At 42.0% G+C, this 23,256-nt stretch overlaps 1 protein-coding gene across 3 annotated transcripts in view; it reads left to right on the top strand.

Annotated features, from left to right (window-relative positions):
• RGS17 (regulator of G protein signaling 17) overlaps nt 1-22,969 on the top strand; it is a 36,265-nt gene extending 13,296 nt beyond the window's left edge. Inside the window, exons 2-4 of one of the 3 annotated variants that reach the window (XM_056853090.1) lie at nt 8,498-8,587; nt 21,696-21,930; nt 22,713-22,969. In XM_056853090.1, the coding sequence (XP_056709068.1) occupies nt 8,498-8,587; nt 21,696-21,930; nt 22,713-22,901 (514 nt within the window). In that variant the 3' untranslated portion in view covers nt 22,902-22,969. The remainder of the gene's footprint in view (nt 1-8,497; nt 8,588-21,695; nt 21,931-22,712) is intronic. The other 2 variants (XM_056853091.1, XM_056853092.1) reach the window with 2 other exon arrangements.
• The last annotated feature ends 287 nt before the right edge of the window (nt 22,970-23,256 follow it).

Here is a 23,256-nt window from a genome sequence, read left to right as displayed (position 1 = left end):
CAAGAGTCACTGGAAAAGACAGTCATGCTAGGAAAAGTTGAGGGCAGCAGGAAAAGAGGAAGACCCAACAAGAGATGGATTGACTCAATAAAGGAAGCCACAGCCTTCAGTTTGCAAGATCTGAGCAAGGCTGTCAAAGATAGGACATTTTGGAGGACTTTCATTCATAGGGTCGCCATGAGTCGGAAGTGACTTGACGGCACTTAACACACACACATATATGACTATTGTTTAGAGATCAGAAATACTTTCTCTTAAGACTGGTTATTAATAAACGCAAAATACTTGATTAAAATCTTCAGACCAGCTATTGTGGCTGTGCTTTTAATACTGGGGCAATCAGAAGCAACTAGCAGGCAATAATATTTGATCTAGACGGTGAAAAGTTTCATCTGTTGACTTCTGCAAATTAAACTTTTTAAAGGCACACAAGCAATTTAGGCCAGTTTTTCGCTGATATTCTTATTTTTGTCCTGTAGTTCTAAACTTCACTCTACACTGATGTATCTATATAAACAACCATAATTCAGGAGACAAGAAGTAAAAATTCTGTTGATTTCCTTGGGACCCCATCTGTAAATTCTTCAGACTATATGGTTACTGAACATAATTTAGTTATCAAAACATGCAGTTATCAAAAATTCTCTGCAGCACCTAGAGAGGAGGATATACTGTACAACTTCTGTTTATTATTTCACAGCATAACTTCCTTTGTACCGAGATTTATCTTCAAACTGTGCCTCATTCCAAATCTGCTTAAAATGACAGTTGCTCTAAGAATAGCCGCCCAAAACTTTGAAACAGAAATGAAACTCCTTCTCTAGACACTGTAGAGCTAGACTGCGTCCTTGCTTAAAACTTCAACTAAAATCAGTTCTGCTCTTTCTCAATTAGTTAGTCGACTCACTTCATTATATCCCACCGTAGCGGAATGCAGGAGCCTTGGCACCTGGATTGGTCTTTTGGGCAGATAGCAAAGTCACACTTTAACAAATACTAAGCAGAGAAACCCTCTAAGCGCAGTAGGTAGTCTGCCACCAGCCCTTATTTATTCAGCTTAGCCCTAGGCAGAGGATAAGGGCAGCCTCTGCCTGCTGGTACCAAATTAGCAACTAGCGCTCACTTTGCAGAGTAGGACTCCCAGCAAGGTGAAGCCACAAAAGTGAAGGGTTTGAGTTTGGTAAGCGGACCCCGCTTAAACAAGGCACTTGGAAGCTTGAAGCCTGTTAAAGTCAAGAACCACAAACAAGAATAGTTTAGTTTTATTCAAAAGATTGTGCTCGTTACAGAAAGGCAATAGTTCGTGAGACAAAAGGAAGCAGACAAAATAATAAAGCTTTTAAGCAACTAACTACACAGTTAGTTAGTTCTAACTACACAGGTTCCTTTGGTTCAAAACTTGGCAAAAGGCATAAGCAAGTTACAAAACGCTACCAGTTCCCAAAATGAAGTTGCACAGCATTCAATAAGTCATTCCAACGGTTCAGTTTGGCAGAGTCTCACCCTAAAAAGACATCAAGAAATCAAAAAGGGTGATGCATCCCCATGCCACCTGCACGTCAAGACACCATACCATCGATAGCTAAACTGGCCATCTTTATTCCCAAGAACCCGAGTGGAGGGAGCTCAAAAACCCAATCAGGTTCCGAGAATGCCAATAAATCATGTGATTAACGATATGTCCAAACACTGACCAAAAGGTTGCTTCTGATGGGTCAGAAGTAGGGTTGCCAGGTCCCTCTTCACCATTGGCGGGAGATTTTTGGGGTGGAGGGCAGGGTTTGGGGAGGGGAGGGACTTCAATGCCGTAGAGTCCAATTGCCAAAGTGGCCATTTTCTCGAGGTGATCTGATCTCTATCGGCTGGAGATCAGTTGAATTAGCAGGAGATCTCCTGCTACTACCTGGCAGTTGGCAACCCTAGTCAGAAGTGAGAAGTGCCTGCAGAACACAAATCACCTGGGACCCATCAGGTGACAAGGGCCTAATTGAGAGAGTTATTTCCTTGGTAACCAATTGACCTTCAATGTAGGGAGGACTCAGGAAGGAGGTACCATAAACAGCACCACAGCTGCGTGTTATCTCTTAGACGTGAAACCAGTCTCACAGCATTCCCACAGCTGTAAATCTAGACCTTGCATTCCAAGAACGCTCAGTTTTATATCATAAATGGTTAGGCCACAGCCTGAACCAAAGAAGGCAGCTGCAAGGAATTGTGGGGAGCACGATTCCTTGACACCAACCGTTCTCCCCAGGGGGGCCTAAAAGCAGCTTACATAATTCTCATCTCTTCCGTTCCATCCTCACAACAACCCTGTGAGGTTGGCTGTGTGTGACAAGCTCAAGATCACCCAGAAAGCTTCTGTGGCAGAGTGGGGATTCAAACCTGGGGGCGCCCAGATCCTAGTCTAACACTCTAAGCACTATACCGCAGACCTAAAGCAAAGATCAAACAGCCTTAACTCTCCTTAATCTGATATGGGACATAAACAGACATACACCTGGAAATTCTGGGTCTCTGGTGATTCCAGAGTACATACCTTCCCCAGGTGGGTATTATGTCTGCTCTCATGTTCTTGGTGTTCCAGCTGAGTTGAACCAGCTTGCAGTTATTTATGTCTAACAGTAAGGATAGTGATTTTCCCTGACTTCTTTCTGATTTATGGCCATGATTATCTCAGGCCATGTTTTGGGTTAACAAAAGAGTGCAGCAGTTTTCATCAATGGTCTGATGGGAAAGGCCTGTGAAAATAGCTCCTGGAGCACCAATCACATGGTCATAATATTACAGGCAGACTCATATTATCCCAGCCCACAAATGAAGATGTGAATACAGAGACTACTTAGTCCAAAACATGTAACCTGATTTATATGCTTGCATCATCGATGAGATTATTGTTCTGATACAGCAAAGAGATCTGTGTGCAATGTTTCTTCTGAATCAGGATCTGTGATCATGCTGTGGCTTTACATACAATTCCTTAGCCTGGATTCTTACATTCAGTGCATTCAACTCTGATAATTTTATTTTGGCAACAATTCCAGAATTTCTTTTAAAATCTATAATGGATCTTTCACATTTCTCTCTCTGTCGACCTCCCTCTTTCAGTCTCTCCATGTCTTTACTAGAGAGTATTCGGTCTAAATGAAACAATATCATAAATATACCTTGTTTGCCATCTTATAACATTTTCAGAACCCAAGGCAGAAAAACCGTGAAACAGTAAACAGGATTTAGTAGAGCCCCGTAGTGGACAGTTGTAATTTGTCTTTTCAATCTCTGTCAACAGTGTGTATTGAACTATATGGTTAGGACATGTCACAGTAGGCCTTTTCATATGTTACGTATGTCATCTGATGTAATGGGAGACTAGCAGCTGCATACAGATTTTCCTAATGCATGTGGTTATCTAAAGGGGGCAACTCATGGATTTTCATCTTTGGCACCTACAAATCTGAATCCTGAGAAACCATACTTTGCTTGTATAGTGCTTTGCCCCCTTTCAGACAACATAGCAACTGCATGTATTGGTAGGGTCCTGGGTAGTACATGCTCCCAATACATGCAGTTGGCAGGAAATTGTAATGTCTGAAGAATCCTCAGACACTTTTATGTCATGTAAGCTAATTAGCAGTGCTGTTTCTAATGTATTTATATTCATTTTTTAAAAGCTTTCATCGTGCCTGTCTCTACAGCACCAGGCAGTGTAGGAAATAATGATTATAAAGTAATAATAATAATAATACTAATATAAAACAACAGTCAATCACACAATCTTTAAGCCATCAACCACTTTGTTGCGTAAGGCCACATCACCTTCCCTCTTACGTGGGTACTGAGGATGAAAGAGAGTTTTCTTGTTTGTTTGCCAGAATGTTTATTTGGAGTTTTAATTTTCTCTTTCTTAGTCCTCTTTACTTATTTTATCTCAGAAGAAATGAGACACCAGAGGCTTTTTCGAGTTAACAAACAAGTAACAGAGATTTATTCAATACTGTACAAAGATGGATTTGGAGGGGAAACTGTAGTTGGCAAAAGCATAGAACCAGAGCTATTTTATAGGTTTCACTTTTTCACTTTAGAGAAGGCATAGATCTTTGTTGGCTTGGATGGTACAGAATTACAATTTTTAACTAAAGCTCACAAATTTAGTTCAATTTCCAGAACTTCTTACAGATGTTTCTATTCAGACTCCGTTGCCTAGCAAACAGGGAAGTCGGAGGCCATACAATCTCTCTTCCCCAGAGAAACACAGAAGTATGGAGATTTATCCTCAGATCTCTCTTCTAGTTCTCACTATAGATATACCCCACCTCTGTGGCAGTAATCCCTTAACAATACCCTGTGCTTGGAATCTCTCCTTCCCAGAACCTATTCCCTTCCAATTACCCGAGAAAGGGTCCCTTTCCTGTCAGTCTCTGCTTGTCACTCCATATGATTTGTTTTACACCAGTTTAGGCAATCCTAAACCCTCAGGTTCCCAGAGTCAAACACAGCTACTGGACATGGAGGTTACCAACATCAGAATCAATCCCTTTCTTCAGAACAGAGAGAGTGCCTTAGCTCTGCCCACTCCCTTTCTCTGAGCTTCTCACAAAGATTAATTCTGTGTTTGTCACAGGCCATTACAGGAAGTTGCATATAATGGTGAATTCAGGGTCAAAGCATAATTTCTTGAGCCCCATAATATGCCACTCACATATACTCAATCCCATCCCATACATAGAATCATAGAGTTGGAAGGGACCACCAGGATTATCTAGTCCAACCCCCTGCACAATGCAGGAATTTTACAACTACCCACCCCCCCCACACACACAGTGACCCCTACTCCACGCCCAGAAGATGACCAAGGTGCCCACCCTCTCATGATCAAAGAATCAGTATTGCTGACAGATGGCCATCTAGCCTCTGCTTAAAAACCTACAGGGAAGGAGCGTTTACCACCTCCCGAGGAAGCCTGTTCCACTGAGGAACCGCTCTGTTAGAAAATTCTTCCTGTTGTCTAGATGGAAACTCTTTTGATTTAATTTTGTCGGTTCTGGTCCGACCTTCTGGGGCAACAGAAAACAACTCGGCATCATCTTCCATATGACAGCCCTTCAAGTACTTGAAGATGGTTATCATATCACCTCTTAGTCTTCTCCTCTTCAGGCTAAACATACCCAGCTCCTTCAACCTTTCCTCATAGAACTTGGTCTCCAGACGCCTCACCGTCTTTGTTGTCCTCCTCTGGACACGTTCCAGCTTGTCTACATCTTTCTGAAATTGTGGTGCCCAAAACTAAACACAGTACTCTCGGTGAGGTCTAACCAGAGCAGAGTAAAGCGATACCATCACTTCACATGATCTGGACACTATACTTCTGTTGATACAGCCCAATATCACATTTGCCTTTTTAGCTACTGTATCACACTGCTGACTCATGTTCAGTGTTTGGTCTACTAAGACCCCAAGATCCTTTTTGCACACACTACTGCTAAGACAAGTCTCCCCCATCCTATAATTATGCATGTGATTTTTCCTACCAAAATGCAGAACTTCAGATCTTTGTTGAAGTGCATTTTATTAGTTTTAGCCCAATTCTCCAGCCTGTCAAGATCATCCTGTCTCTGTCTTCTACCATACTTGCTACCCCTCCCAATTTAGTATCATCTGCAAATTTAATAAGCATCCCCTCTATTCCTTCATCCAAATCATTTATAAAGATGTTGACAACACAGGGCTCAGGATAGATCCCTCCACTTGTCACTCCTCCCCAATAGGATGAGGAACCATTAACAAGCACCAGTTACAGATCCACCTAACAGTAATAAAATCTAAACCACATTTTCCAAATTTGTCAAGAAGAATATTATGTGGAACCTTATCAAAAGCCTTACTGAAATCAAGATAAACTATGTCTACAGCATTCCCGATCCAGCAAGGTAGTAACTTTCTCAAAAAAGGAGATAAGATTAGTCTAACATGATAAGATTAGTCTGACATGACATACAGTCTCATGAATCTTGAAATAAAACTGTCCAGAAAAAGTTCTAATTAGTTCTTGTCACAAAATATTGCTTCATCTAAACTTTGGTTTCCTTTAATTTAGGTGAAGCTGTGAGAACTAGCTTGTTGCAGCCTCGTAGTAATAAGATAAGGAACAGAGAAAGAACACAGGTGTGGGTGAGATAATAGTTTCGGAGAATAGTCATCAAGGCCATGGCTCTGAGAGAAGATTCACCCCCTACATTCTACTTTGTTAAGGCATGGGATATTGGGTAATTTGCTTTATTGAGGATCACATGCATCTGCAGAGCTTGTGACCCTAATTGGCATAATTAGCCTGACTGGTTGAAGATTTCAGCATTACTTGAAGCCACCTGTTAAAGGTCTAAGATGACTGGTCAATCAGGATCAGGTCATTTGTCATAATGAAAGAACTATTCAGTCTGCTTTGTTGGTCCAGCTAAACACCTGGCTGGGTCTGCCCTTCTTGTCCTGTTTTTACTGGTGTGCCTTGTTACCTTGGGCTCCTTTGCTTTGGGACTTGCTGGCTGAGAGAACTTACTTGGACTTTGAACCCTGGCCCCTGTGCTTGGTATTAAGCCTGGAAAGTAACATCTTGCTGAAGGAACCTTGTTATTTAGGCTAAGTTAATTCGCTTTTATTATTTTCTTGCTGTTTCATCACTCTTAAACTGTATTTTTGCATGTTATTTTAATAAACATTCTTAATTATACTTGGTGTGATTCCTTGGGATTTGGGGCTTCAAAACCTGAATCCAGTACCTGGCCTTTTGGCTACTTGCTACCTGAGTAATTGGCTCTGTGACTGCAAGTGTCTAACCCTGCAGGGTTGATTTGGGTGTTAAACCCAGGAAAGCTGGAGGCTTTGCCCCTTTGGATTCTAGTCATAGGTAGAATAATGTTTGCATGAATAAAATATTTCTTCAGCCATAGATTCCTATCCCATTGCCAGGGTGGTGTAATGTTTAAGAGTGTAGGACTAGTAGGTTCAAATCCTCATATCTGCCATAGAAGTACCATTGGGTGACTTTGGGCCAGTCACACTCTCTCTGTGTGACCTACTTCACAGGGTTGCTGTGAGGATAAAAATGGAGTAGAGGAGAATGATGTGGGGTATAAATGAAATAAATGAATCCCAACAGGACATCCAGGGCTGCAGAGAGGCAGATAACTATGGCATAGATAAGCTAACAACTTGATGGTGGTGGAAAGTACCATCAAGTGGCAGCCAGCTTATGGCAACTCCATAGGGCTTTCAAGGTAAGAGATGTTCAGAGGTAGTTTGTCATTGCCTGCCTCCATGTAGCAATCCTGAGCTTCCTAAGTGGTGTCCCATCCAAATACAAACCAGGGCTGACCCTACTTAGCTTCTGAGATCTGATGAGATCCGGCCAGCAAGGGCCATCCAGGTAAGGGCAACTAACAACTTAAAACAATGCTTTTTGTGAGTCCCAGCTCACAAAACAAGCCTAATAATATTGCAAAATATAAACTAAAAATGCCTAGTAACATTGATAAACAGGAACTATTATATAGTTCCAGTCTAAACTCTTGCAAGCACATCTTGCAGGAAAGGCATAGCTGAAAACTGCTAGAGGTAAAACTTCTGAAATCTACTATTATGACAAAGAGATCTCTAATCTTTTATTTAATAAGAGCAAATTAGGGGTGCCAACTTTCAGGTGGGCCTGGAGATCTCCCAGAATTACAACTGATCTCCAGACTACAGAGATCAGTGCCCCTGGAGAAAATGGCTGCTTTGGAGGTTGGGCTTTATTGTGCCCCATTGAAGTTCCTACCCTGCCCTCCTAGGCTCCACCTTCAAATCTCCAGAAATTTCCCAACCCACAGTTGGCAGCCTTAGAGGTACTTCTAATGAAAAACACCCCAAGCAACTCCCTTTCCCCTCCACATGGTACCAAGTTTTGTTCTCTTCTAGAAGCAAAACATGGACTAGGAAGAGTACCAGAAATGAAGCTATCAGCTAAGCAGTGCAGAAAATAAAAAGTGTTTTAAAATGTGTAAAGCATATCTTTTCAGTCTTTTTATGGGCTTCTCTGCAACAGCTGATCATGAGCTACCTGTTGAAGACCCCTGCCTTAAGTACAGCAAAAGAAAATATCCTAACTTTTGCATAAATTCAGGAATATAATCTGACACAATCCAAAGACTAAAAGATGATGCATATAAAGATTCAATCTGTTGCCCAGACTCATAATTTAAAATATGGAAGAGTTATAATTTTAAAGTTGTGTAAAAATATGTACTCTGGTTTCATTGAGTTTGCTCTGAGCATGTGACAGGAGAAGAGAGGAGTCGTCAGGGAAAGAAGGAAGAGCCTCCTTCAGCTCTCAAGTACTAATTAGAAAAATGTGTCCTTAGGTGTACAGGTTCACTTGACACCTCAACATTGTTATAAATAATATATATTCATTATTTTAAATTAATTTTCTTTAGACAAAATAAAGTGTTGTACTACATTGCAGCCTCACTGTTAGGAATGAAGAAAGAGGGGACAATACAGGAAGGCCAACCCACACTACCAAAATGGAGAGCATCGAGGTCATAGAAGAGTGGTAAGTTTACCATTCATCTCCTTTAGTGTTCTTATACTGCTCCTGTCTGTTTATAACCATTATGTAGATCTGTGCATGCACATGCCAATACTTGCATTTCCCTAATTCATGAAGAATTACAGTCTAGATTTCAGTTCCCTGCTCCCACCTGGAGTTTGTTATACAACAGAGTTTGTTATACAGCAGAAAGGAGAAGCAAGGAGTAGTAAGACATGTATTCTAGACTTTAAGAAAGCTGATTTCAATAAATTAGGGAACTACTGGGGGTGATCCCGTGGGTAAAAATACTGAAAGAGAAGGGAGTGCGTGAAGGATGGGAATTTCTTAAAAGTGAGATATTGAAGGCGCAATTTCAATCAGTTCCAGTGAGGAGAAAAAATGGTAGAGGTTTGAAGAAACCAGGGTGGATGTTCAAAGAACTTTTGGTTGAGATAGGACTTAAAAAGGGCATGTACAAGAAATGGAAAAGGGGAAATCAACAAAGAGGAATTCAAACAAGTAGCCAACATATACAGGGAGAAAGTCAGGAAGGCTAAAGCGGAGAATGAGCCAGGGAAGTTAAAAACAACAAAAAAGGATTTTTTGGTTATGTCCATAGCAAAAGGAAAATCAAGGTAATGGATGGGGTCACTGCGTGGAGAGGATGGTGAATTATTAACAGGGGAGGTAGAAAAGGCAGAATTACTTAACACCTTCTTTGTCTCAGTCTTCTCCCAAAAGGGAAATAGTGCTCAACCTGGGAATAATGGCACAGAGGATGCAGTAGGAGAATTACAGCATAGTATACACACTGGGATAGTACGGGAATACTTGGCTGCTCTTAATGAATTCAAGTCTCCGGGGCCGGATGAACTGCATCCAAGGGTGTTAAAAGAACTGGCTGAAGTGATCTCAGAACCACTGGCAATAATCTTTGAGAATTCCTGGAGAACAGGAGAAGTTCTAGCAGACTGGAGGAGGGCAAATGTGGTCCCCATCTTTAAAAAGGGGGGGAAAGAAATCCCAAACAATTATCGCCCAGTTAGCTTGACATTAATACCAGGTAAGATACTAGAGCAGATAATTAAACAGATGGTCTGTAAGCACTTAGAAAGAAATGCCGTGATCACTAATCTCATATCTTTTTTTGATAGAGTGACAGGTATGGTAGATGAAGGGAATACTGTAGATGTAGTGTACCTTGATTTCAGTAAAGCCTTTGATAAGTCCCCCATGATCTTCTTGAAACTAAGTTAGTAAAATGTGGGCTGGACACTGCTACTCTTAGGTGGATTGGTAATTGGTTGACCAACCAAACCCAAAGGGTGCTCATTAATGGCACAACTTCATCCTGGAGAGGAGTGACCAATGGGGTGCCACAGGGGTCTGTCCTGGGACCGGTACTATTTAATATTTTTATAAATGATTTGGATGATGGAATAGAGGACATGATAATCAAATTTGCAGATGACACCAAGTTGGGAGGAGTAGTTAATACCCCAGAGGACAGGGTAAGGGTTCAGAATGACCTTGATAGACTAGAGAGCTGGGCCATAAGCAATAAAATGGATTTCAGTAGGGAGAAGTGTAAGGTACTTCACCTAGGCAGAAACAACATGAGGCACAGGTACAGAATGGGAGATAGTTGGCTTGACAACAGTACATGTGAAAGAGATCTGGGAGTCTTAGTGGACCACAAACTTAATATGAGTCAACAGTGTGATATGGCGGCTAAGGCCAATGCAATTCTGGGCTGCATCAATAGGAGTATTGTATCTAGATCAAAGGAAGTAATACTACCACTGTATTCTGCATTGGTCAGACTTCACTTGGAATACTGTGTCCAGTTTTGGGCTCCACAATTTAAGAAGGATGTTGACAAGTTGGAGCGTGTCCAGAGGAAAGCGACTGAATACCAAGTTGGCTTAGAAATGGTAACATTTGACAGAATGCCTGCTGGGATCTAAAACTTTGGCAGTTTCTGCCATCATTTGTAAAACCTGTTATTTCATCTATAAGAGAAATATTTGCAGAAAAGGAAATATGACATGGCCAAGATTCTAATGGCTTGGAAATTATACAAAAGGGTTTTATCACTAATGGCCTAACTATACAGGATCTTTTCCTGGGTACATCCCTGGGCTGCGTCACAGATATGTTCTGGGAGTTCCAGGCTTTCCAGGAACAAGGTGGCCCAAATTGGATCAGAACTATAGTATATGGGGGGGAAAGGCTTAGACCTCCCCCGCAATGCTGTTTTTCCAACCTGATACAGGCCAGACAGCCGCTATTTGCTCCATTGAGAAAACTCAGTACATGTGCACCTGAAATGGGACAACCAACCCATTCCTGAGGCAGGGCAGGAAAACAGTGTGATGGGAAGACCTGAGCCCTTTCTGACTGGGCCCTCACATTAGGGCTGCCAACCTCCAGGTACTAGCTAGAGATCTCCTACTATTACAACCGATCTCCAGCTGATAGAGATCAGTTCACCTGGAGAAAATGGCTGCTTTGGCAATTGGACTCTATGGCATTGAAGCCCCTACCCAAACCCCACGCTTCTCAGGCTCTGCCCCAAAAACCTCCAGGTATTTCCCAACCAGGAGCTGGCAACCCTATGTATGGGCCACAACTACATTCAAATCTCTGTTTTTTTCCCATCCCCCCCCCCCCACAAGTGTTATAATTCTGCACTCAAGCAACCTAAAGCCACCCCGCTCTTTGGCCAGATTCAACCAAGAATGGAGACAACTCAGGTTTAGAAGCAAGAGGTAGATTTATTTTTGCTAGCAGGGAAAAGTCAGCCCCATGGCCAGAAATATGACTCTTCCAAAATGTCACGCCTCCCATCTCAGTTTTTATACAATTTCGAAATCTTTGTTTCTTCAAATTTCATCATGACACAGTCTGTATAGCCCCGTGATGTGCCCACCCCATAGCTCAATTTACCAATTAGCTCACTAGCTTGTTTATTAGTATCTCCTTGTACCAGTCGCTGATGTCATCTTTAAGATTAGGTATCTGTACAGACGTTTTAGCAGAAGTACTTTTGTTAGGATATACTGCTCCCTACTGGCTTATATAGATAACTACAGCTTACAAGTATTAATTGCTCCCATATATTTTAATAAAATGATATTACTTATAAACTTGTGCCTTTATAATTTTGGTGCTCTCATATTCTTCATATAAAGTAGAATAATACTTTTGGTGCTCATTTCATTATCTTGTGAATGACTAACATGCTAGGATTAAATCAAACAAATTGAGATTTTACACTTCCTTTAGTCCCCCCCTTTGATCAGACTCATATTTTGAGCCTTGATCACTCCATTGTTTCCTTGCCTCTGTGGATTTTATATGTTTTGCCACATTTGTGAATCATCATTACAAATCTCTCAGCTTTTTGTTAGGTCCTTTGGCTTTGGAACCAAACTCTTATAGAATCCTAGACAGGCAGGTAAACACTGGATACATTTGCAACAAACAAACTCTATGCTTAGGAACAGAATAATTACACAAAAGACTGATTTTAACCAGTTAATACTCAGCAGCCATGCTGTCAACCATTCTCAGGGATTCCCAATTTCACCTTGATCTTTGTTTTTCTAATCTTTCCTTTATAACACGCACCAAAACATACAGAAAATTATACAATAAAAATATTTGTCTAAAACAAAAAGGATCATTAGGCAATAAACAACTTTTTATGTAGACATATTAAGGAGTCCCCCATAAATCCCCAGTTTGTATTTGACCTGTATCATGAAACACTTGTACCTATAATATTGTCCATTGTCCATCTAGAGTATTAAACTGAATGTCCCGGGCAAAATGTCTATAAGTGGTTTGTCTTGTAAGTCCAAATACATCCTGGTTATGATTAGAAAACCATTATTTTTGATATCCCCACAATCTTTTAAATACACCTGTGTTGATAGTTTCAGTTCAATAGTCACTTTTTGATAACACAGGGCGGACAGGCACCTGACCTTGTACATATGGACAATGTTTATATAGTTAGTCTCTATATATATAGCCTGAAAGATAGAGATGTGTAGCCAAAATCCGTGTTAAAATCAGATACAATCTTAGTCTTTCCAAAAAAAAAATTCTATTAACAAGACTTAGTCCTTTTATAACTGTCAGTGTCAATCGCCTCTATAAATCATATTCCAAACACTCAGGAAAGACATCTATCATCCAGGAGGGTGTTTAAGTTAGTAAACGCTGTGCTCCCTCTCTGCAGAACAAAGTGAGGGTTTAGGGCCTGAGATTTTTATTGTTGATTCAGCATCAGGCATCTGGGGTACCTTTTCCACATGACTGGCATGTTTCCACGCTGTCGTTTTGTGCCGTTGACTGCTGTAAAAGGTGTTTGAGCAATACCTGGAAATTTCCGCTCTACCTTAGCTGCCGGCAGTCATCTTTTTAGATTCCTTGGAACAGTATCCATTTGCCTGGAATAACATTATAGCTGGCACAGGCCCTCAGGAATATTTAAGCTTCTTTAAACACCTGTAGTAAGAAAGATAGTCAAAACAAATTTGCAGCAGTGAGGAATGTCCAAGAGTCAATCTTTGTGAGTGTTGGATCTCACAGTGTCACGACTGACAGCCCTCTCCAGAGCTCCAGTTGTGTTGTAACGTAACCGAGTCAGGTCAAATAACTCAAACCACTTCTTAAATGAAAAGGTTTATTTAAGAGTTTAAAAGAAAATAATTAAAATGCGAGTACATAATCTTAAAGACACACTGGCAAAGAAAATAACAAAGTCTTGCTGGTTATACTTACAACTCTACTACATAGCTGAAGTTCCTTACTCTTAAGCTAAGCTGGTTCAGGCCTTAGTTTCTTGCATTGCGGCATTGCTGTATCTGAGCAGAGTAATGTGCCAAAGCAGTTCAGGTGATAATGATAGTAGTAGTTAGAATAGCATAAGCATGGCTAAACTTATGGCAATCTGAATCCCAGTCAGATGACCCCTGACTTCCAATCAGGAACAGTAATTCTCCGAAACCTCTAGATGGTTCTGGCCGGTTCAAGCTGGATTGGGTTCAGGAGTGAAGAGTGAAGTCATTCCCCCCTCCCAATTTCTCACAGATGAAAACCATCTCCCAATTAGGCTGGTATGCTGGTTCGGCCTTGCACAGCCTTATCTGCTTGGCAACAGGCTGCAGGTGCACCTTGTTTCTCATGGTCTCTGCTAGGCCTCTACAATTATAACAACGGTTTTCTAAGCATTCAAAATGGAGAATAGTGATGCTAAGCAAAAGTTGACACTAAATGGCTTTTCCTGCCTTCACACACAGTCTCTCAGGAAAATCATCTTTGCAAAGGGGTCATTGTCGTTGATGGAGACACTGTAATAAAATGCAACATTAACAGTACCTGAACGCCATACTTCTGGCATTAAAAGCTGGATGGGGGGGGGGGGTTTGTTCCAACCCTGCATTCACTTTGTGGGGATAGTTTATAATTGATTCCTTTGACATGATGACTTTCTTACACTAAAATACACGAAGCTTTTCTTCTGATGCCTTCTATCCAGGATCCAGTCTTCCCCTAGAAATCTTTAGGAGCTTAGACTGAATAAAAGACACACAGAATTGCTACATTGTTTCTGAGCAAATTTATAGAAGGCTGCTATGGAGCAGACTTTTAACATAATTTAAAATAAATACCATGTAGCAACCAGGATGACTTAAACCTTTAAAAAGACATATATAGAAGTCTAGATAAACTCACAAAAATAGCCAAATATTACCATTTTATAAACTGTTGGATTCATGATGTCATTTATAAAACCTTTAGGCATTTTAATTTCCAACTTAGAGAATATTGTGGGTATCTATTTAAAAGACAAAATATGTTATTTTCACCAACATTTTAATGTTAAAATTAACATAACCATCAGAACAGGATGAATGTTTTGTTTTTTAGGGAACTGACATCTTATTTTCACTCTTAGCCAAACACTTTTAAAACAATAAAAACAATAAAGAACACATTTTGTTGAACCAACAACAGGTTATTTGTTTGTTAATCAAAACAAGCTTAAAAATTCAATTAAAATATAAGAAAATAATGTTTAACCTCTTTGCTCTTTACCAAAGTAAAATATAAAACTCAAATATGGGTTTCTTTTATTTTAATACAACCTTTTCTTGACCCTCCAAGCACAATACACACAACTTGCCTTTCTACTTTCTTATTCCCTTTCTTTTTTATTTATATAGTTACACCTTCTGAATACCATCTTTAATAACCTTTTCATATTGCCTCCTTAGCCTTTAATACACAAACCATTTTTTTTTCTCAACAGTCTGTCATAACCAGAATCTGGCAGACAACCACCCTTCTTTTCCACTTTTAAAACTTATCTTCTTTATACTTTTATAACAATCATTTAAAATGTCAGATATGAAACCCTTTTATTTGCTTCACATCCTCACAAAACATTTACAAATCGCATATTCAAATTATACGTATTCCATTCCTAAATAAATACTTTAAAACAACCCACAGCTGGTATGCCAAACGAAAACAATGCTCACAAGATTACTAGTTGTCTGCCCCACCCTCCCCGCTTCAACAGTTTGTATATGCAACCAAGAGACTGCAGACTTTTATAAAAAAGAAAACACCAAACACAGATAAAAGCCTAATTAAAAGTTAAATAGAACATTGAGCCTCCCCCTCCTCTCGCAGCTGCCAACGTGTCTCTCTCTCCCATCCGGGATGTGGCATCTCAACAAGGAGCAGGCAGCATTTTTGGTTTTCTAAAAGGGGAGGAGGGGGATGATTTATAATGCAGCACCTTTCACACAGACAGTTGTGGGGGAAGGTCTTTGACCATAAAAGGCCAGCCAGATTTCACAGATTTGAAAGATTTGAAACGACTACTGCTGAAAGTTAAAAGAGAAAGTGCCAAAGCAGGACTACAGCTGAACATCAAGAAAACAAAAGTAATGACTACAGGAGAATCACACAACTTTAAGGTTGACAATGAGGAAATTGAAATTGTTCAAGACTTTCTATTCCTTGGCTCCACCATCAACCCAAAGGGAGACTGCAGCCAAGAAATTAGAAGGAGATTGAGACTGGGAAGGGCAGCCATGAAGGAGCTAGAAAAGATTTTGAAGTGTAAGGATGTGACTCTGGCCACCAAGACTAGATTAATTCATGCCATCGTATTCCCTATTACTATGTATGGGTGTGAAAGCTGGACAGTGAAGAAAGCTGATAGGAAGAAAATAGATTCCTTTGAAATGTGGTGTTGGAGGAGAGCGTTACGGATTCCGTGGACTGCCAAAAAAACAAATCAGTGGGTTATAGATCAAATCAGGCCTGAACTGACCCTAGAAGCTAAAATGACTCAACTGAGGCTATCGTATTTTGGTCACGTCATGAGACGACAACAGTCACTGGAAAAGACCTTCATGATAGGAAAAGTTGAGGGCAGCAGGAAAAGAGGAAGATCCAACAAGAGATGGATTGACTCAATAAAGGAAGCCACAGCCTTCAATTTGCAAGATCTGAGCATGGCTGTCAAAGATAGGACATTTTGGAGGACTTTCATTCATAGGGTCGCCATGAGTCGGAAGCGACTTGACGGCACTTAACACACACACACAGATTTCACAGAAATATACCCAAAAGAAAACAAGCACTTTAAAATAGTTAAACAATGTTTTTTAAGTAATATAAGTGGCCTCTTTCTCTCTAGGGCACTGGTTCCCAACCAGGGGTCCATGGACCCCCAGGGGTCCGCGAGAACTAAATTAAGGTCCGCGAAACAAAGTTATAAACACATAATAAATTAATATTTTCAATTAAAAGTTCTCTATTATAAAATATATATATTCAAATATAATTCTAAGTTTAATGTTTAACTAACAGTTATGATTAAAGTTTATTTTCAAATTCCCGGAATTTTGATTTGGAACCTTGGGGTCCCTGCACCGAACAAAAAAGTCCTAGTGGTCCCTGGTCAAAAAAAGGTTGGGAACCACTGCTCTAGGGGCATACTTGGAGAGAAGCGGCGACCAGATTTTAAGCCGTTAACCTAGACAGAAGCGCTTCACAAAAACAACAACAACACTAAACACAGAAAACAGTACAAACATAAACTGTGAGACTTTCCCTTCTCTCAACGGCCAACCCTGTGTTCTGCTGCCAGGAACTTAACACCTCAGCAAGGAGCAGAAAACATTTTTTTGTCCTTTAAAAGGAAAAGAAAGGAGGGAGGGAGAAACCAATCCGTGGAGAAAAAAAACCCTGTTTGGCATGCATATATATATATATATATATATATATAACGTTAAATTAAAATCTAAAACAATTATTACACTAACAAATCTTTTATTTAATTCTCAGTTACCAGTAACATTTGGTTTCCCCTCCATTTAATTTGTTTACTAAGCTGGGCACAGTTTTATTCCCGGGGGGATCATATATGTTCTCCCAGGGAACAACACAGTCCCATATCTTGGCCATTATATCCCCATTAATAATTTGATCCGTAGTATAAAATCCAATTTTCACTTCTGCTTGTTAGCCCATACACACATCAGGGATAAAAAGTTTGAAATCCTGGTTTACCCTTTTTATCCCATTTATTATTTTGCTTCAAAATAACAACAATTGCAATACTATAATACTTTTAAAATTACCATTTGGTGGCCACTGTCCTTTTTCCAAATTATTCTGCAGTGTGTCTGGTCTCTGACACCTTCAGTTGAAGCTGTCTGTCTTCCCCCCTTTTCTTCCTTGCCCCCTTGTTTCTATTATTAAATACTTTCCAAGCCTGTTTTACTAATGATGCTATGCTTTTTGTTTTAAAATCCTCTAGTTTCTGCAACTTTTTCTTTATATCATAACTTTTCACCAGAAATCCAAATACTTCCTCTCTTCCCCCTTCCCAGTGTCGTGGAGATAGCTGAAAAGATCCCGGATCAACACAGGATCCCACGACCCCTCCTCTAACCACTGCTTTCAAGCGGGTATTGAGGCCAGTCCCAGGTGAAATAATACACCAACTTGGTAACTGGGTTTGATATGGCTAAAAACCCCTGTTATAGCCTCCCAGTTATTCACCATACCCCTCAGCGGCGTTCCGCTGGCCCAACTGGAGCTCCTACCCATGGTGGCGATTTCTCCTGCCTTCAACAATAGAAGGTCTTACCTCTGAGATCTGCCCCACCAAGGGCCCCTTAGTTCCCCTCCGCGGTTTCTTACCTCAAGCCTGTTGCTTCCCCTGAGTCGATTTTGAAGAGGGACTCTGCAATTCCACTCACCCGGAGGGCTGACCCTGCTTAGCTTCTGAGATCTGACGAGATCAGGCTAGCCTGGGCCATCCGGGGGCAGTTAAATAGTAGTATAAGCAACATTCCCTTCAATGTAAATGAACAGCCAGCATGTTCCTTGTACTGTCTGAAAGGCCTGTACTGGGTAAGATTGCCAACTCCAGGTTGGGAAATTTTTAGAGCCTGGCAACCCCAACCCTCACGAGCCTGTCAGGGCCAGATCTACATTTTTTTTGAAGGGGGGCAAAAGTACAAAATGATACCCCATATATAATATATATATAATATACATATTTTTTCTTTATATATATTGACAGATAGATAAAGATAAACCTGAGGACACACAACTGAAGCCCCCCCCTCAAACCAGGGAGAGAGAGACTCGAGGGGTACACACACCCCAGGCAGAACGGGCAAAAGCCCCCTTTGGCTTCCCCTCCACCCACAGAAACTGCTCCCTCCCCACACACACACAGACTCTGCTTCCCCCCCACACACACACACACAGGAGAAAAATTATAGATTAAAGCCCCCAAAGGGGTCTTACTGTGGCTGTCTTCTGTTCCATCAGGAGGGGCTGGGAGGACTGGGTAATCCAATATGATTCTATTTAAGCACGGGAGGTTTTGCCTTGGATTTGCCGCTCTGGAGATGCATACAGGATCGGGTGATCCATTCATCCCAATAGGGAAAAGGGGAAAGCCCATATTTCGGGACCCCCTGACCCAATGTTTACAAAACTTGGGGGGTCTCTTAAGAAGGCTCGTCTGAAGCTATGCTGAATGTTTGGGGGCTGCACCCCCAAAAAAGCACCCCCTGCAGCCACGGAAATGGAAAAGAGAGGGGGGGAAGGGGGGGAGCCCATATCTGGGGACCCCCTGACCCAATGTTTACAAAACTTGGGGGGTCCCTTAAGAAGGCTCGTCTGATGGTTATGCTGCTGCGCCTCGAATTTGCCGAATTTATTCGTGAACTCCCGAACTCGCTGAATTCGGCTCCCCTGTTTTCCCGCCATTATTGAGTTTGGTTCGTCCCGAACTAAAAACCGACGAATCAGGGGAAATTCGGCCGTTTTTCGGTTCGGGCCGAACCGAATCGACAGCCCTAAGTACCAGGCCCAGAACCAAACCCTGTGGCACCCCACTGGACACCTTTCTCCATTTAGATGAAATGCCATTGACAGCTACTCTGAGTGTGGTTCTCCAACCAGTTCCCTATCCACCCCTACGGTCCAGTCCACAGTCCTCTAGTTAATCCCTCAGTACATCATGGGGAACCCTGTCAAATGCTTTACTGAAATCCAGGTAAACATCATCAACCGCATTCCCTTGATCCAGTAACCTCGTCACTTTATCAAAGAAGGAAACGAGGTTGGTCTGGCAGAACCTGTTGGGGACAAATCCATACTGACTTCCCCAGATTACCAAATTGTCCTTCAGATGCTCACAGATTGATCTCTTTAATATCTACTCCAGAATCTTCCCTGGAGAATCTTCTCTCACTGTGAGCTTCTGACAGCAATGCCCATTCTGTGAACCTAAGCATATCATGAGAGGAAGGGCAGGAAGGGTTGCATCAGTGTTTGGCTCTTGTGACCCTTTCTTATATGCCCAGATAAATGCCGATTGCCACTTGGGGTCAGGAAGCAATTTCCCCCTAGGCCAGATTGGCCAGGGAACCTGGAGGGGTTTTGTTTAGGGTTGGCAGGTCCCTCTTTGCCACCGGCGGGAGGTTTTTGGGGTGGAGCCTGAGGAGGGCAGGGTTTGGAGAGGGGAGGGACTTCAATGCCATAGAGTCCAATGGCCAAAGCAGCCATTTTCTCCAGGTGAACTGATCTCTAATGGCTGGAGATCAGTTGTAATAGCAGGAGATCTCTAGCCCCCACCTGGAGATTGGCAACCCTAGTTTTGTTGCATCATCTGGAGTATGGAGTGTGTGGGGGGAGGTAGTTGTGAATTTACTGCATTGTGTAGGGGGGTTGGATTAGATGACCCTGGTGGTCCCTACCAACTCTATGATTTTATGATTCCATCCAGGAATCCACCGCTCCTGTTTGCAAAAAATGAGCAAGGCTGTTAAACAACAAGACATTTTGGAGGTCATTAATTCATAGGGTTGCCAGAAGTTGGAAGTCACACACACATGGCCCCAGGCTTGTCTCTTCCTTCTCCAATCAAGCTCACCTCTCTTCCCCCCTCTCTGCCCTAGGGATGCCCAGGCATGCCTCCCTCCCCAGCTGTGATCTACTCACTGTGAAGGACCCGCTTCTGCAGCTGCCAGCCCAGAAGTTGAAGAGCAAGGGGTTGGCAGGGCTGGCTGCACCTCCCCCTTCTTATTCTTGCCCAGGCCCACCCAGTCGCCCTCGCAGCATGCAAAGGCAGCCCTGGGCCTGGAGAAGGCCACACAGCTGGGAATGCCTCATTGCCTCAGTGTGCTGGCAGGGACCTGCCTGGGGGCCATGCCACAAAACTTCTCCCGAGAGTGAATGTGCATGAGTGTGTGCTGCATGTAGTTGCACCTTGGAGTCGGGCTTGCCTCAGTGCCACATGCCCACCTATTCTGCAGCAGCATGTGGCACCAGCCCACAAGGACGAGCCGTGTCACCCTCATGTGCTCCCTGTGAGGCGTGAGCAGCAGCCAGGCGAGCAGCCATGCCCACAGTTGGCTCTGGCCCGACTGCCATGATGGTGCCCCCCTCTGCCTGGAGCAGCTGCCCCCCTCACTCCCCTAGATCCAGCCCTGATGCATGTGAAGCAAACATATTTGTGACCTGACCTAGGGACATACCTGGGAAAAGAAGTAACATTCATGTATTTATTTACTTCATTTATACTCTGCCTTTGTCCCCAGTGGGAACCCAAAGTGGCTTACATCATTTTCATCTCTGCCATTTTAGTCTCACAACCACCCTGTGAGGTAAGTTAGGCAGAGAGCCTTTGACTGGCCAAAGGTCACCCAGCAAGTTTCTATTGCAGACTGGGGATTTGAACCTGGGTCTCCCAATACTGGTCCAACGTTCAGTTAGCCATCCCAACTTGGCTTCAATTAACTTATGGTCTTTTATGCATGGGTTGGATCTCCCTGCTTGGACCTGGGTTCATTGCACATTAAAGCATTGGCTTGAATGATCAGGGATGAAACTGTGTGCTAATAAAACCATGAATACAGAAAAACAGTCTCCCAAGCTCAAATCAAGTCCCACCCCTTTAAATGTTGCTCTGTAATTAGCTTACTTTGCAGTGCTCCCCGTGAGAGATTCCCTTCCCCCCAAACCCAACTGCCGCATAAAAAAGCATTTTAAGAACAAAAAATGGAGCTACCTGAAAGAAGGGGGGGGGGAGAAATCCAAGCCTCGTTTTTAAAAAGCCTTTCTTTTGCTCAGAAAGATCTCCGAGGAAGCAGGAAGCACTTGAATCCCCGCCTCTTTCCACACTGCTTTGTAATTGGCTGTGAGAGAAGCCAATCTTCTGTTTTTCCCTGTTTAACCATTGGCATACTGCTTTGAGGAGGGGGTTGGAAAAGGATGGTGCGGGGAAGCTCAACCCGAGAATGGAGTATGCACGCTCTGTGACTCCGGAATGAGCCAGGGTGAACAGTTTTAATTCGGGCCAGAAGAGGAATGGGAAAAGCTGGGTTCGTTTTGCGTCGAAACAGCGTTGAGCTTCCAAGGAATGAGATATCGTGCATACTGAAAAATTTGATCCTGGCTGAAATGGGGAATAAAGGAGGTTTAAGCGACCATGCATAAAACACCTATGAGACACTATTTCTATGATGACAAAAAGTGGTTCCCCATTGGATTTTTCTTTTCTTTTTGGCAGCCAAACTCCTACTGCAGATGAAATTTTGTCTTGGGCTCAAAATTTTGATAAGATGATGAAAACGCCTTCTGGAAGGAACATTTTCAGAGAATTTCTTCGAACTGAATACAGCGAGGAGAACCTGCTGTTCTGGCTTGCATGTGAAGACCTGAAGAAGGAACAGAACAAGGAAGTGATTGAAGAAAAAGCCAGGATTATATATGAAGACTACATTTCAATACTTTCACCAAAAGAGGTAAGCAACGTTGTGAGCTAATAACATGTATATGTGCACATATACAGTATCAGCTTGCTCTTCATTAGACTACACTGGCTTTCGTACTTAGTTTACAGATGGGTTAGCCTCAGAACCTCGCAATCATTCTTTTCAAGTCAGCACAACACATACTTCAGTGTATGAATACATGGAAAGTTGAAGTACCTGAATAATAACATTCTGTATTGTGGGAAATGCCATCTTTCCCCACATACTGATTTGACTGCAAATTTGATCTCGGGGTTGAGGTTTGTCCAGTGGTCACAGGGCTACTGGGATTTGTGATAGAAATATGTGATGTGACACAGACCCTCCTCCCCATGGCATCTTTTGATTTTATTTAAAATTTATTAACTGGGTGATTTTAAAATATATACCCTCCCTTTACCCACCTTCCCTGTTCTGTACTGTTGTTCTTGGAAGGGAAGATTGTTTATTTTAGTCTAACATTTTAAAGATTTGGTTTGTTGCATATTTGTTTTATAGTTCTTTGGAGTCTATGAACTCCCTCCTCATTGCAGCACCTGCATTTAAAAAATAAATCGTTGAAAAAGATTTTTTAAATTTCCATTTTAAAAGGGGAAAACAGCAACTGTCCCCTCAGCAAAGCTACCCATTAACAACAAAGCTATCTTCCTCTCCTTTTAACATGCACCCACAATTCTGTGCTGGCAACCCTACCTATACCCCACCTGTACATAAGGCTCCAACCATAATGTGGTTCCTCGGGTAACAGGAACATATTTTTCTGTTCTCTTTAGGTTAGTTTGGACTCACGGGTGCGAGAAGTGATCAATAGGAATTTGTTGGATCCTAATCCTCATATGTATGAAGATGCTCAACTTCAGATCTACACACTAATGCACAGAGACTCTTTCCCAAGGTTTTTGAACTCTCCGATTTATAAGTCTCTTGTTGAAAGTACTATGGGCTCTACTTCTGAAACTTAGGTCTCATTTTGGGGGACTGAAACCTTGATTTAGCTTTTTTTAGGAGGATGGGAAGGACTATTAGGATGAAGACAGACATAAGAGTTTAAGAGCAGTGGGGCCACTCCAGAAGTGCCCTCACTGTGTTCAGTCCAAACATACCTTTCCTCTCCAGGGACAAGCTCTGTAAAAACTGGTTCTTCAGTTTTTGAAACAGAAGGTGGCTGCACGCACGGTGCTTTGCTACCCCCCCCCCCGTGATGTCACCAAGAACCCCCCCCCAAAACGCTGGAGTAGTTTTTGCACAAAAAGTTTCTTTTTTAATTAAGTAGGCAACAAAGGAACAGATAAAATGCATGAACGTTAATGTCTGATT

Source organism: Euleptes europaea, chromosome 7 (genome assembly GCF_029931775.1).
Source record: "Euleptes europaea isolate rEulEur1 chromosome 7, rEulEur1.hap1, whole genome shotgun sequence".
Taxonomy (NCBI): domain Eukaryota; kingdom Metazoa; phylum Chordata; class Lepidosauria; order Squamata; family Sphaerodactylidae; genus Euleptes; species Euleptes europaea.
This window is presented reverse-complemented; position numbering and strand designations above follow the sequence as displayed.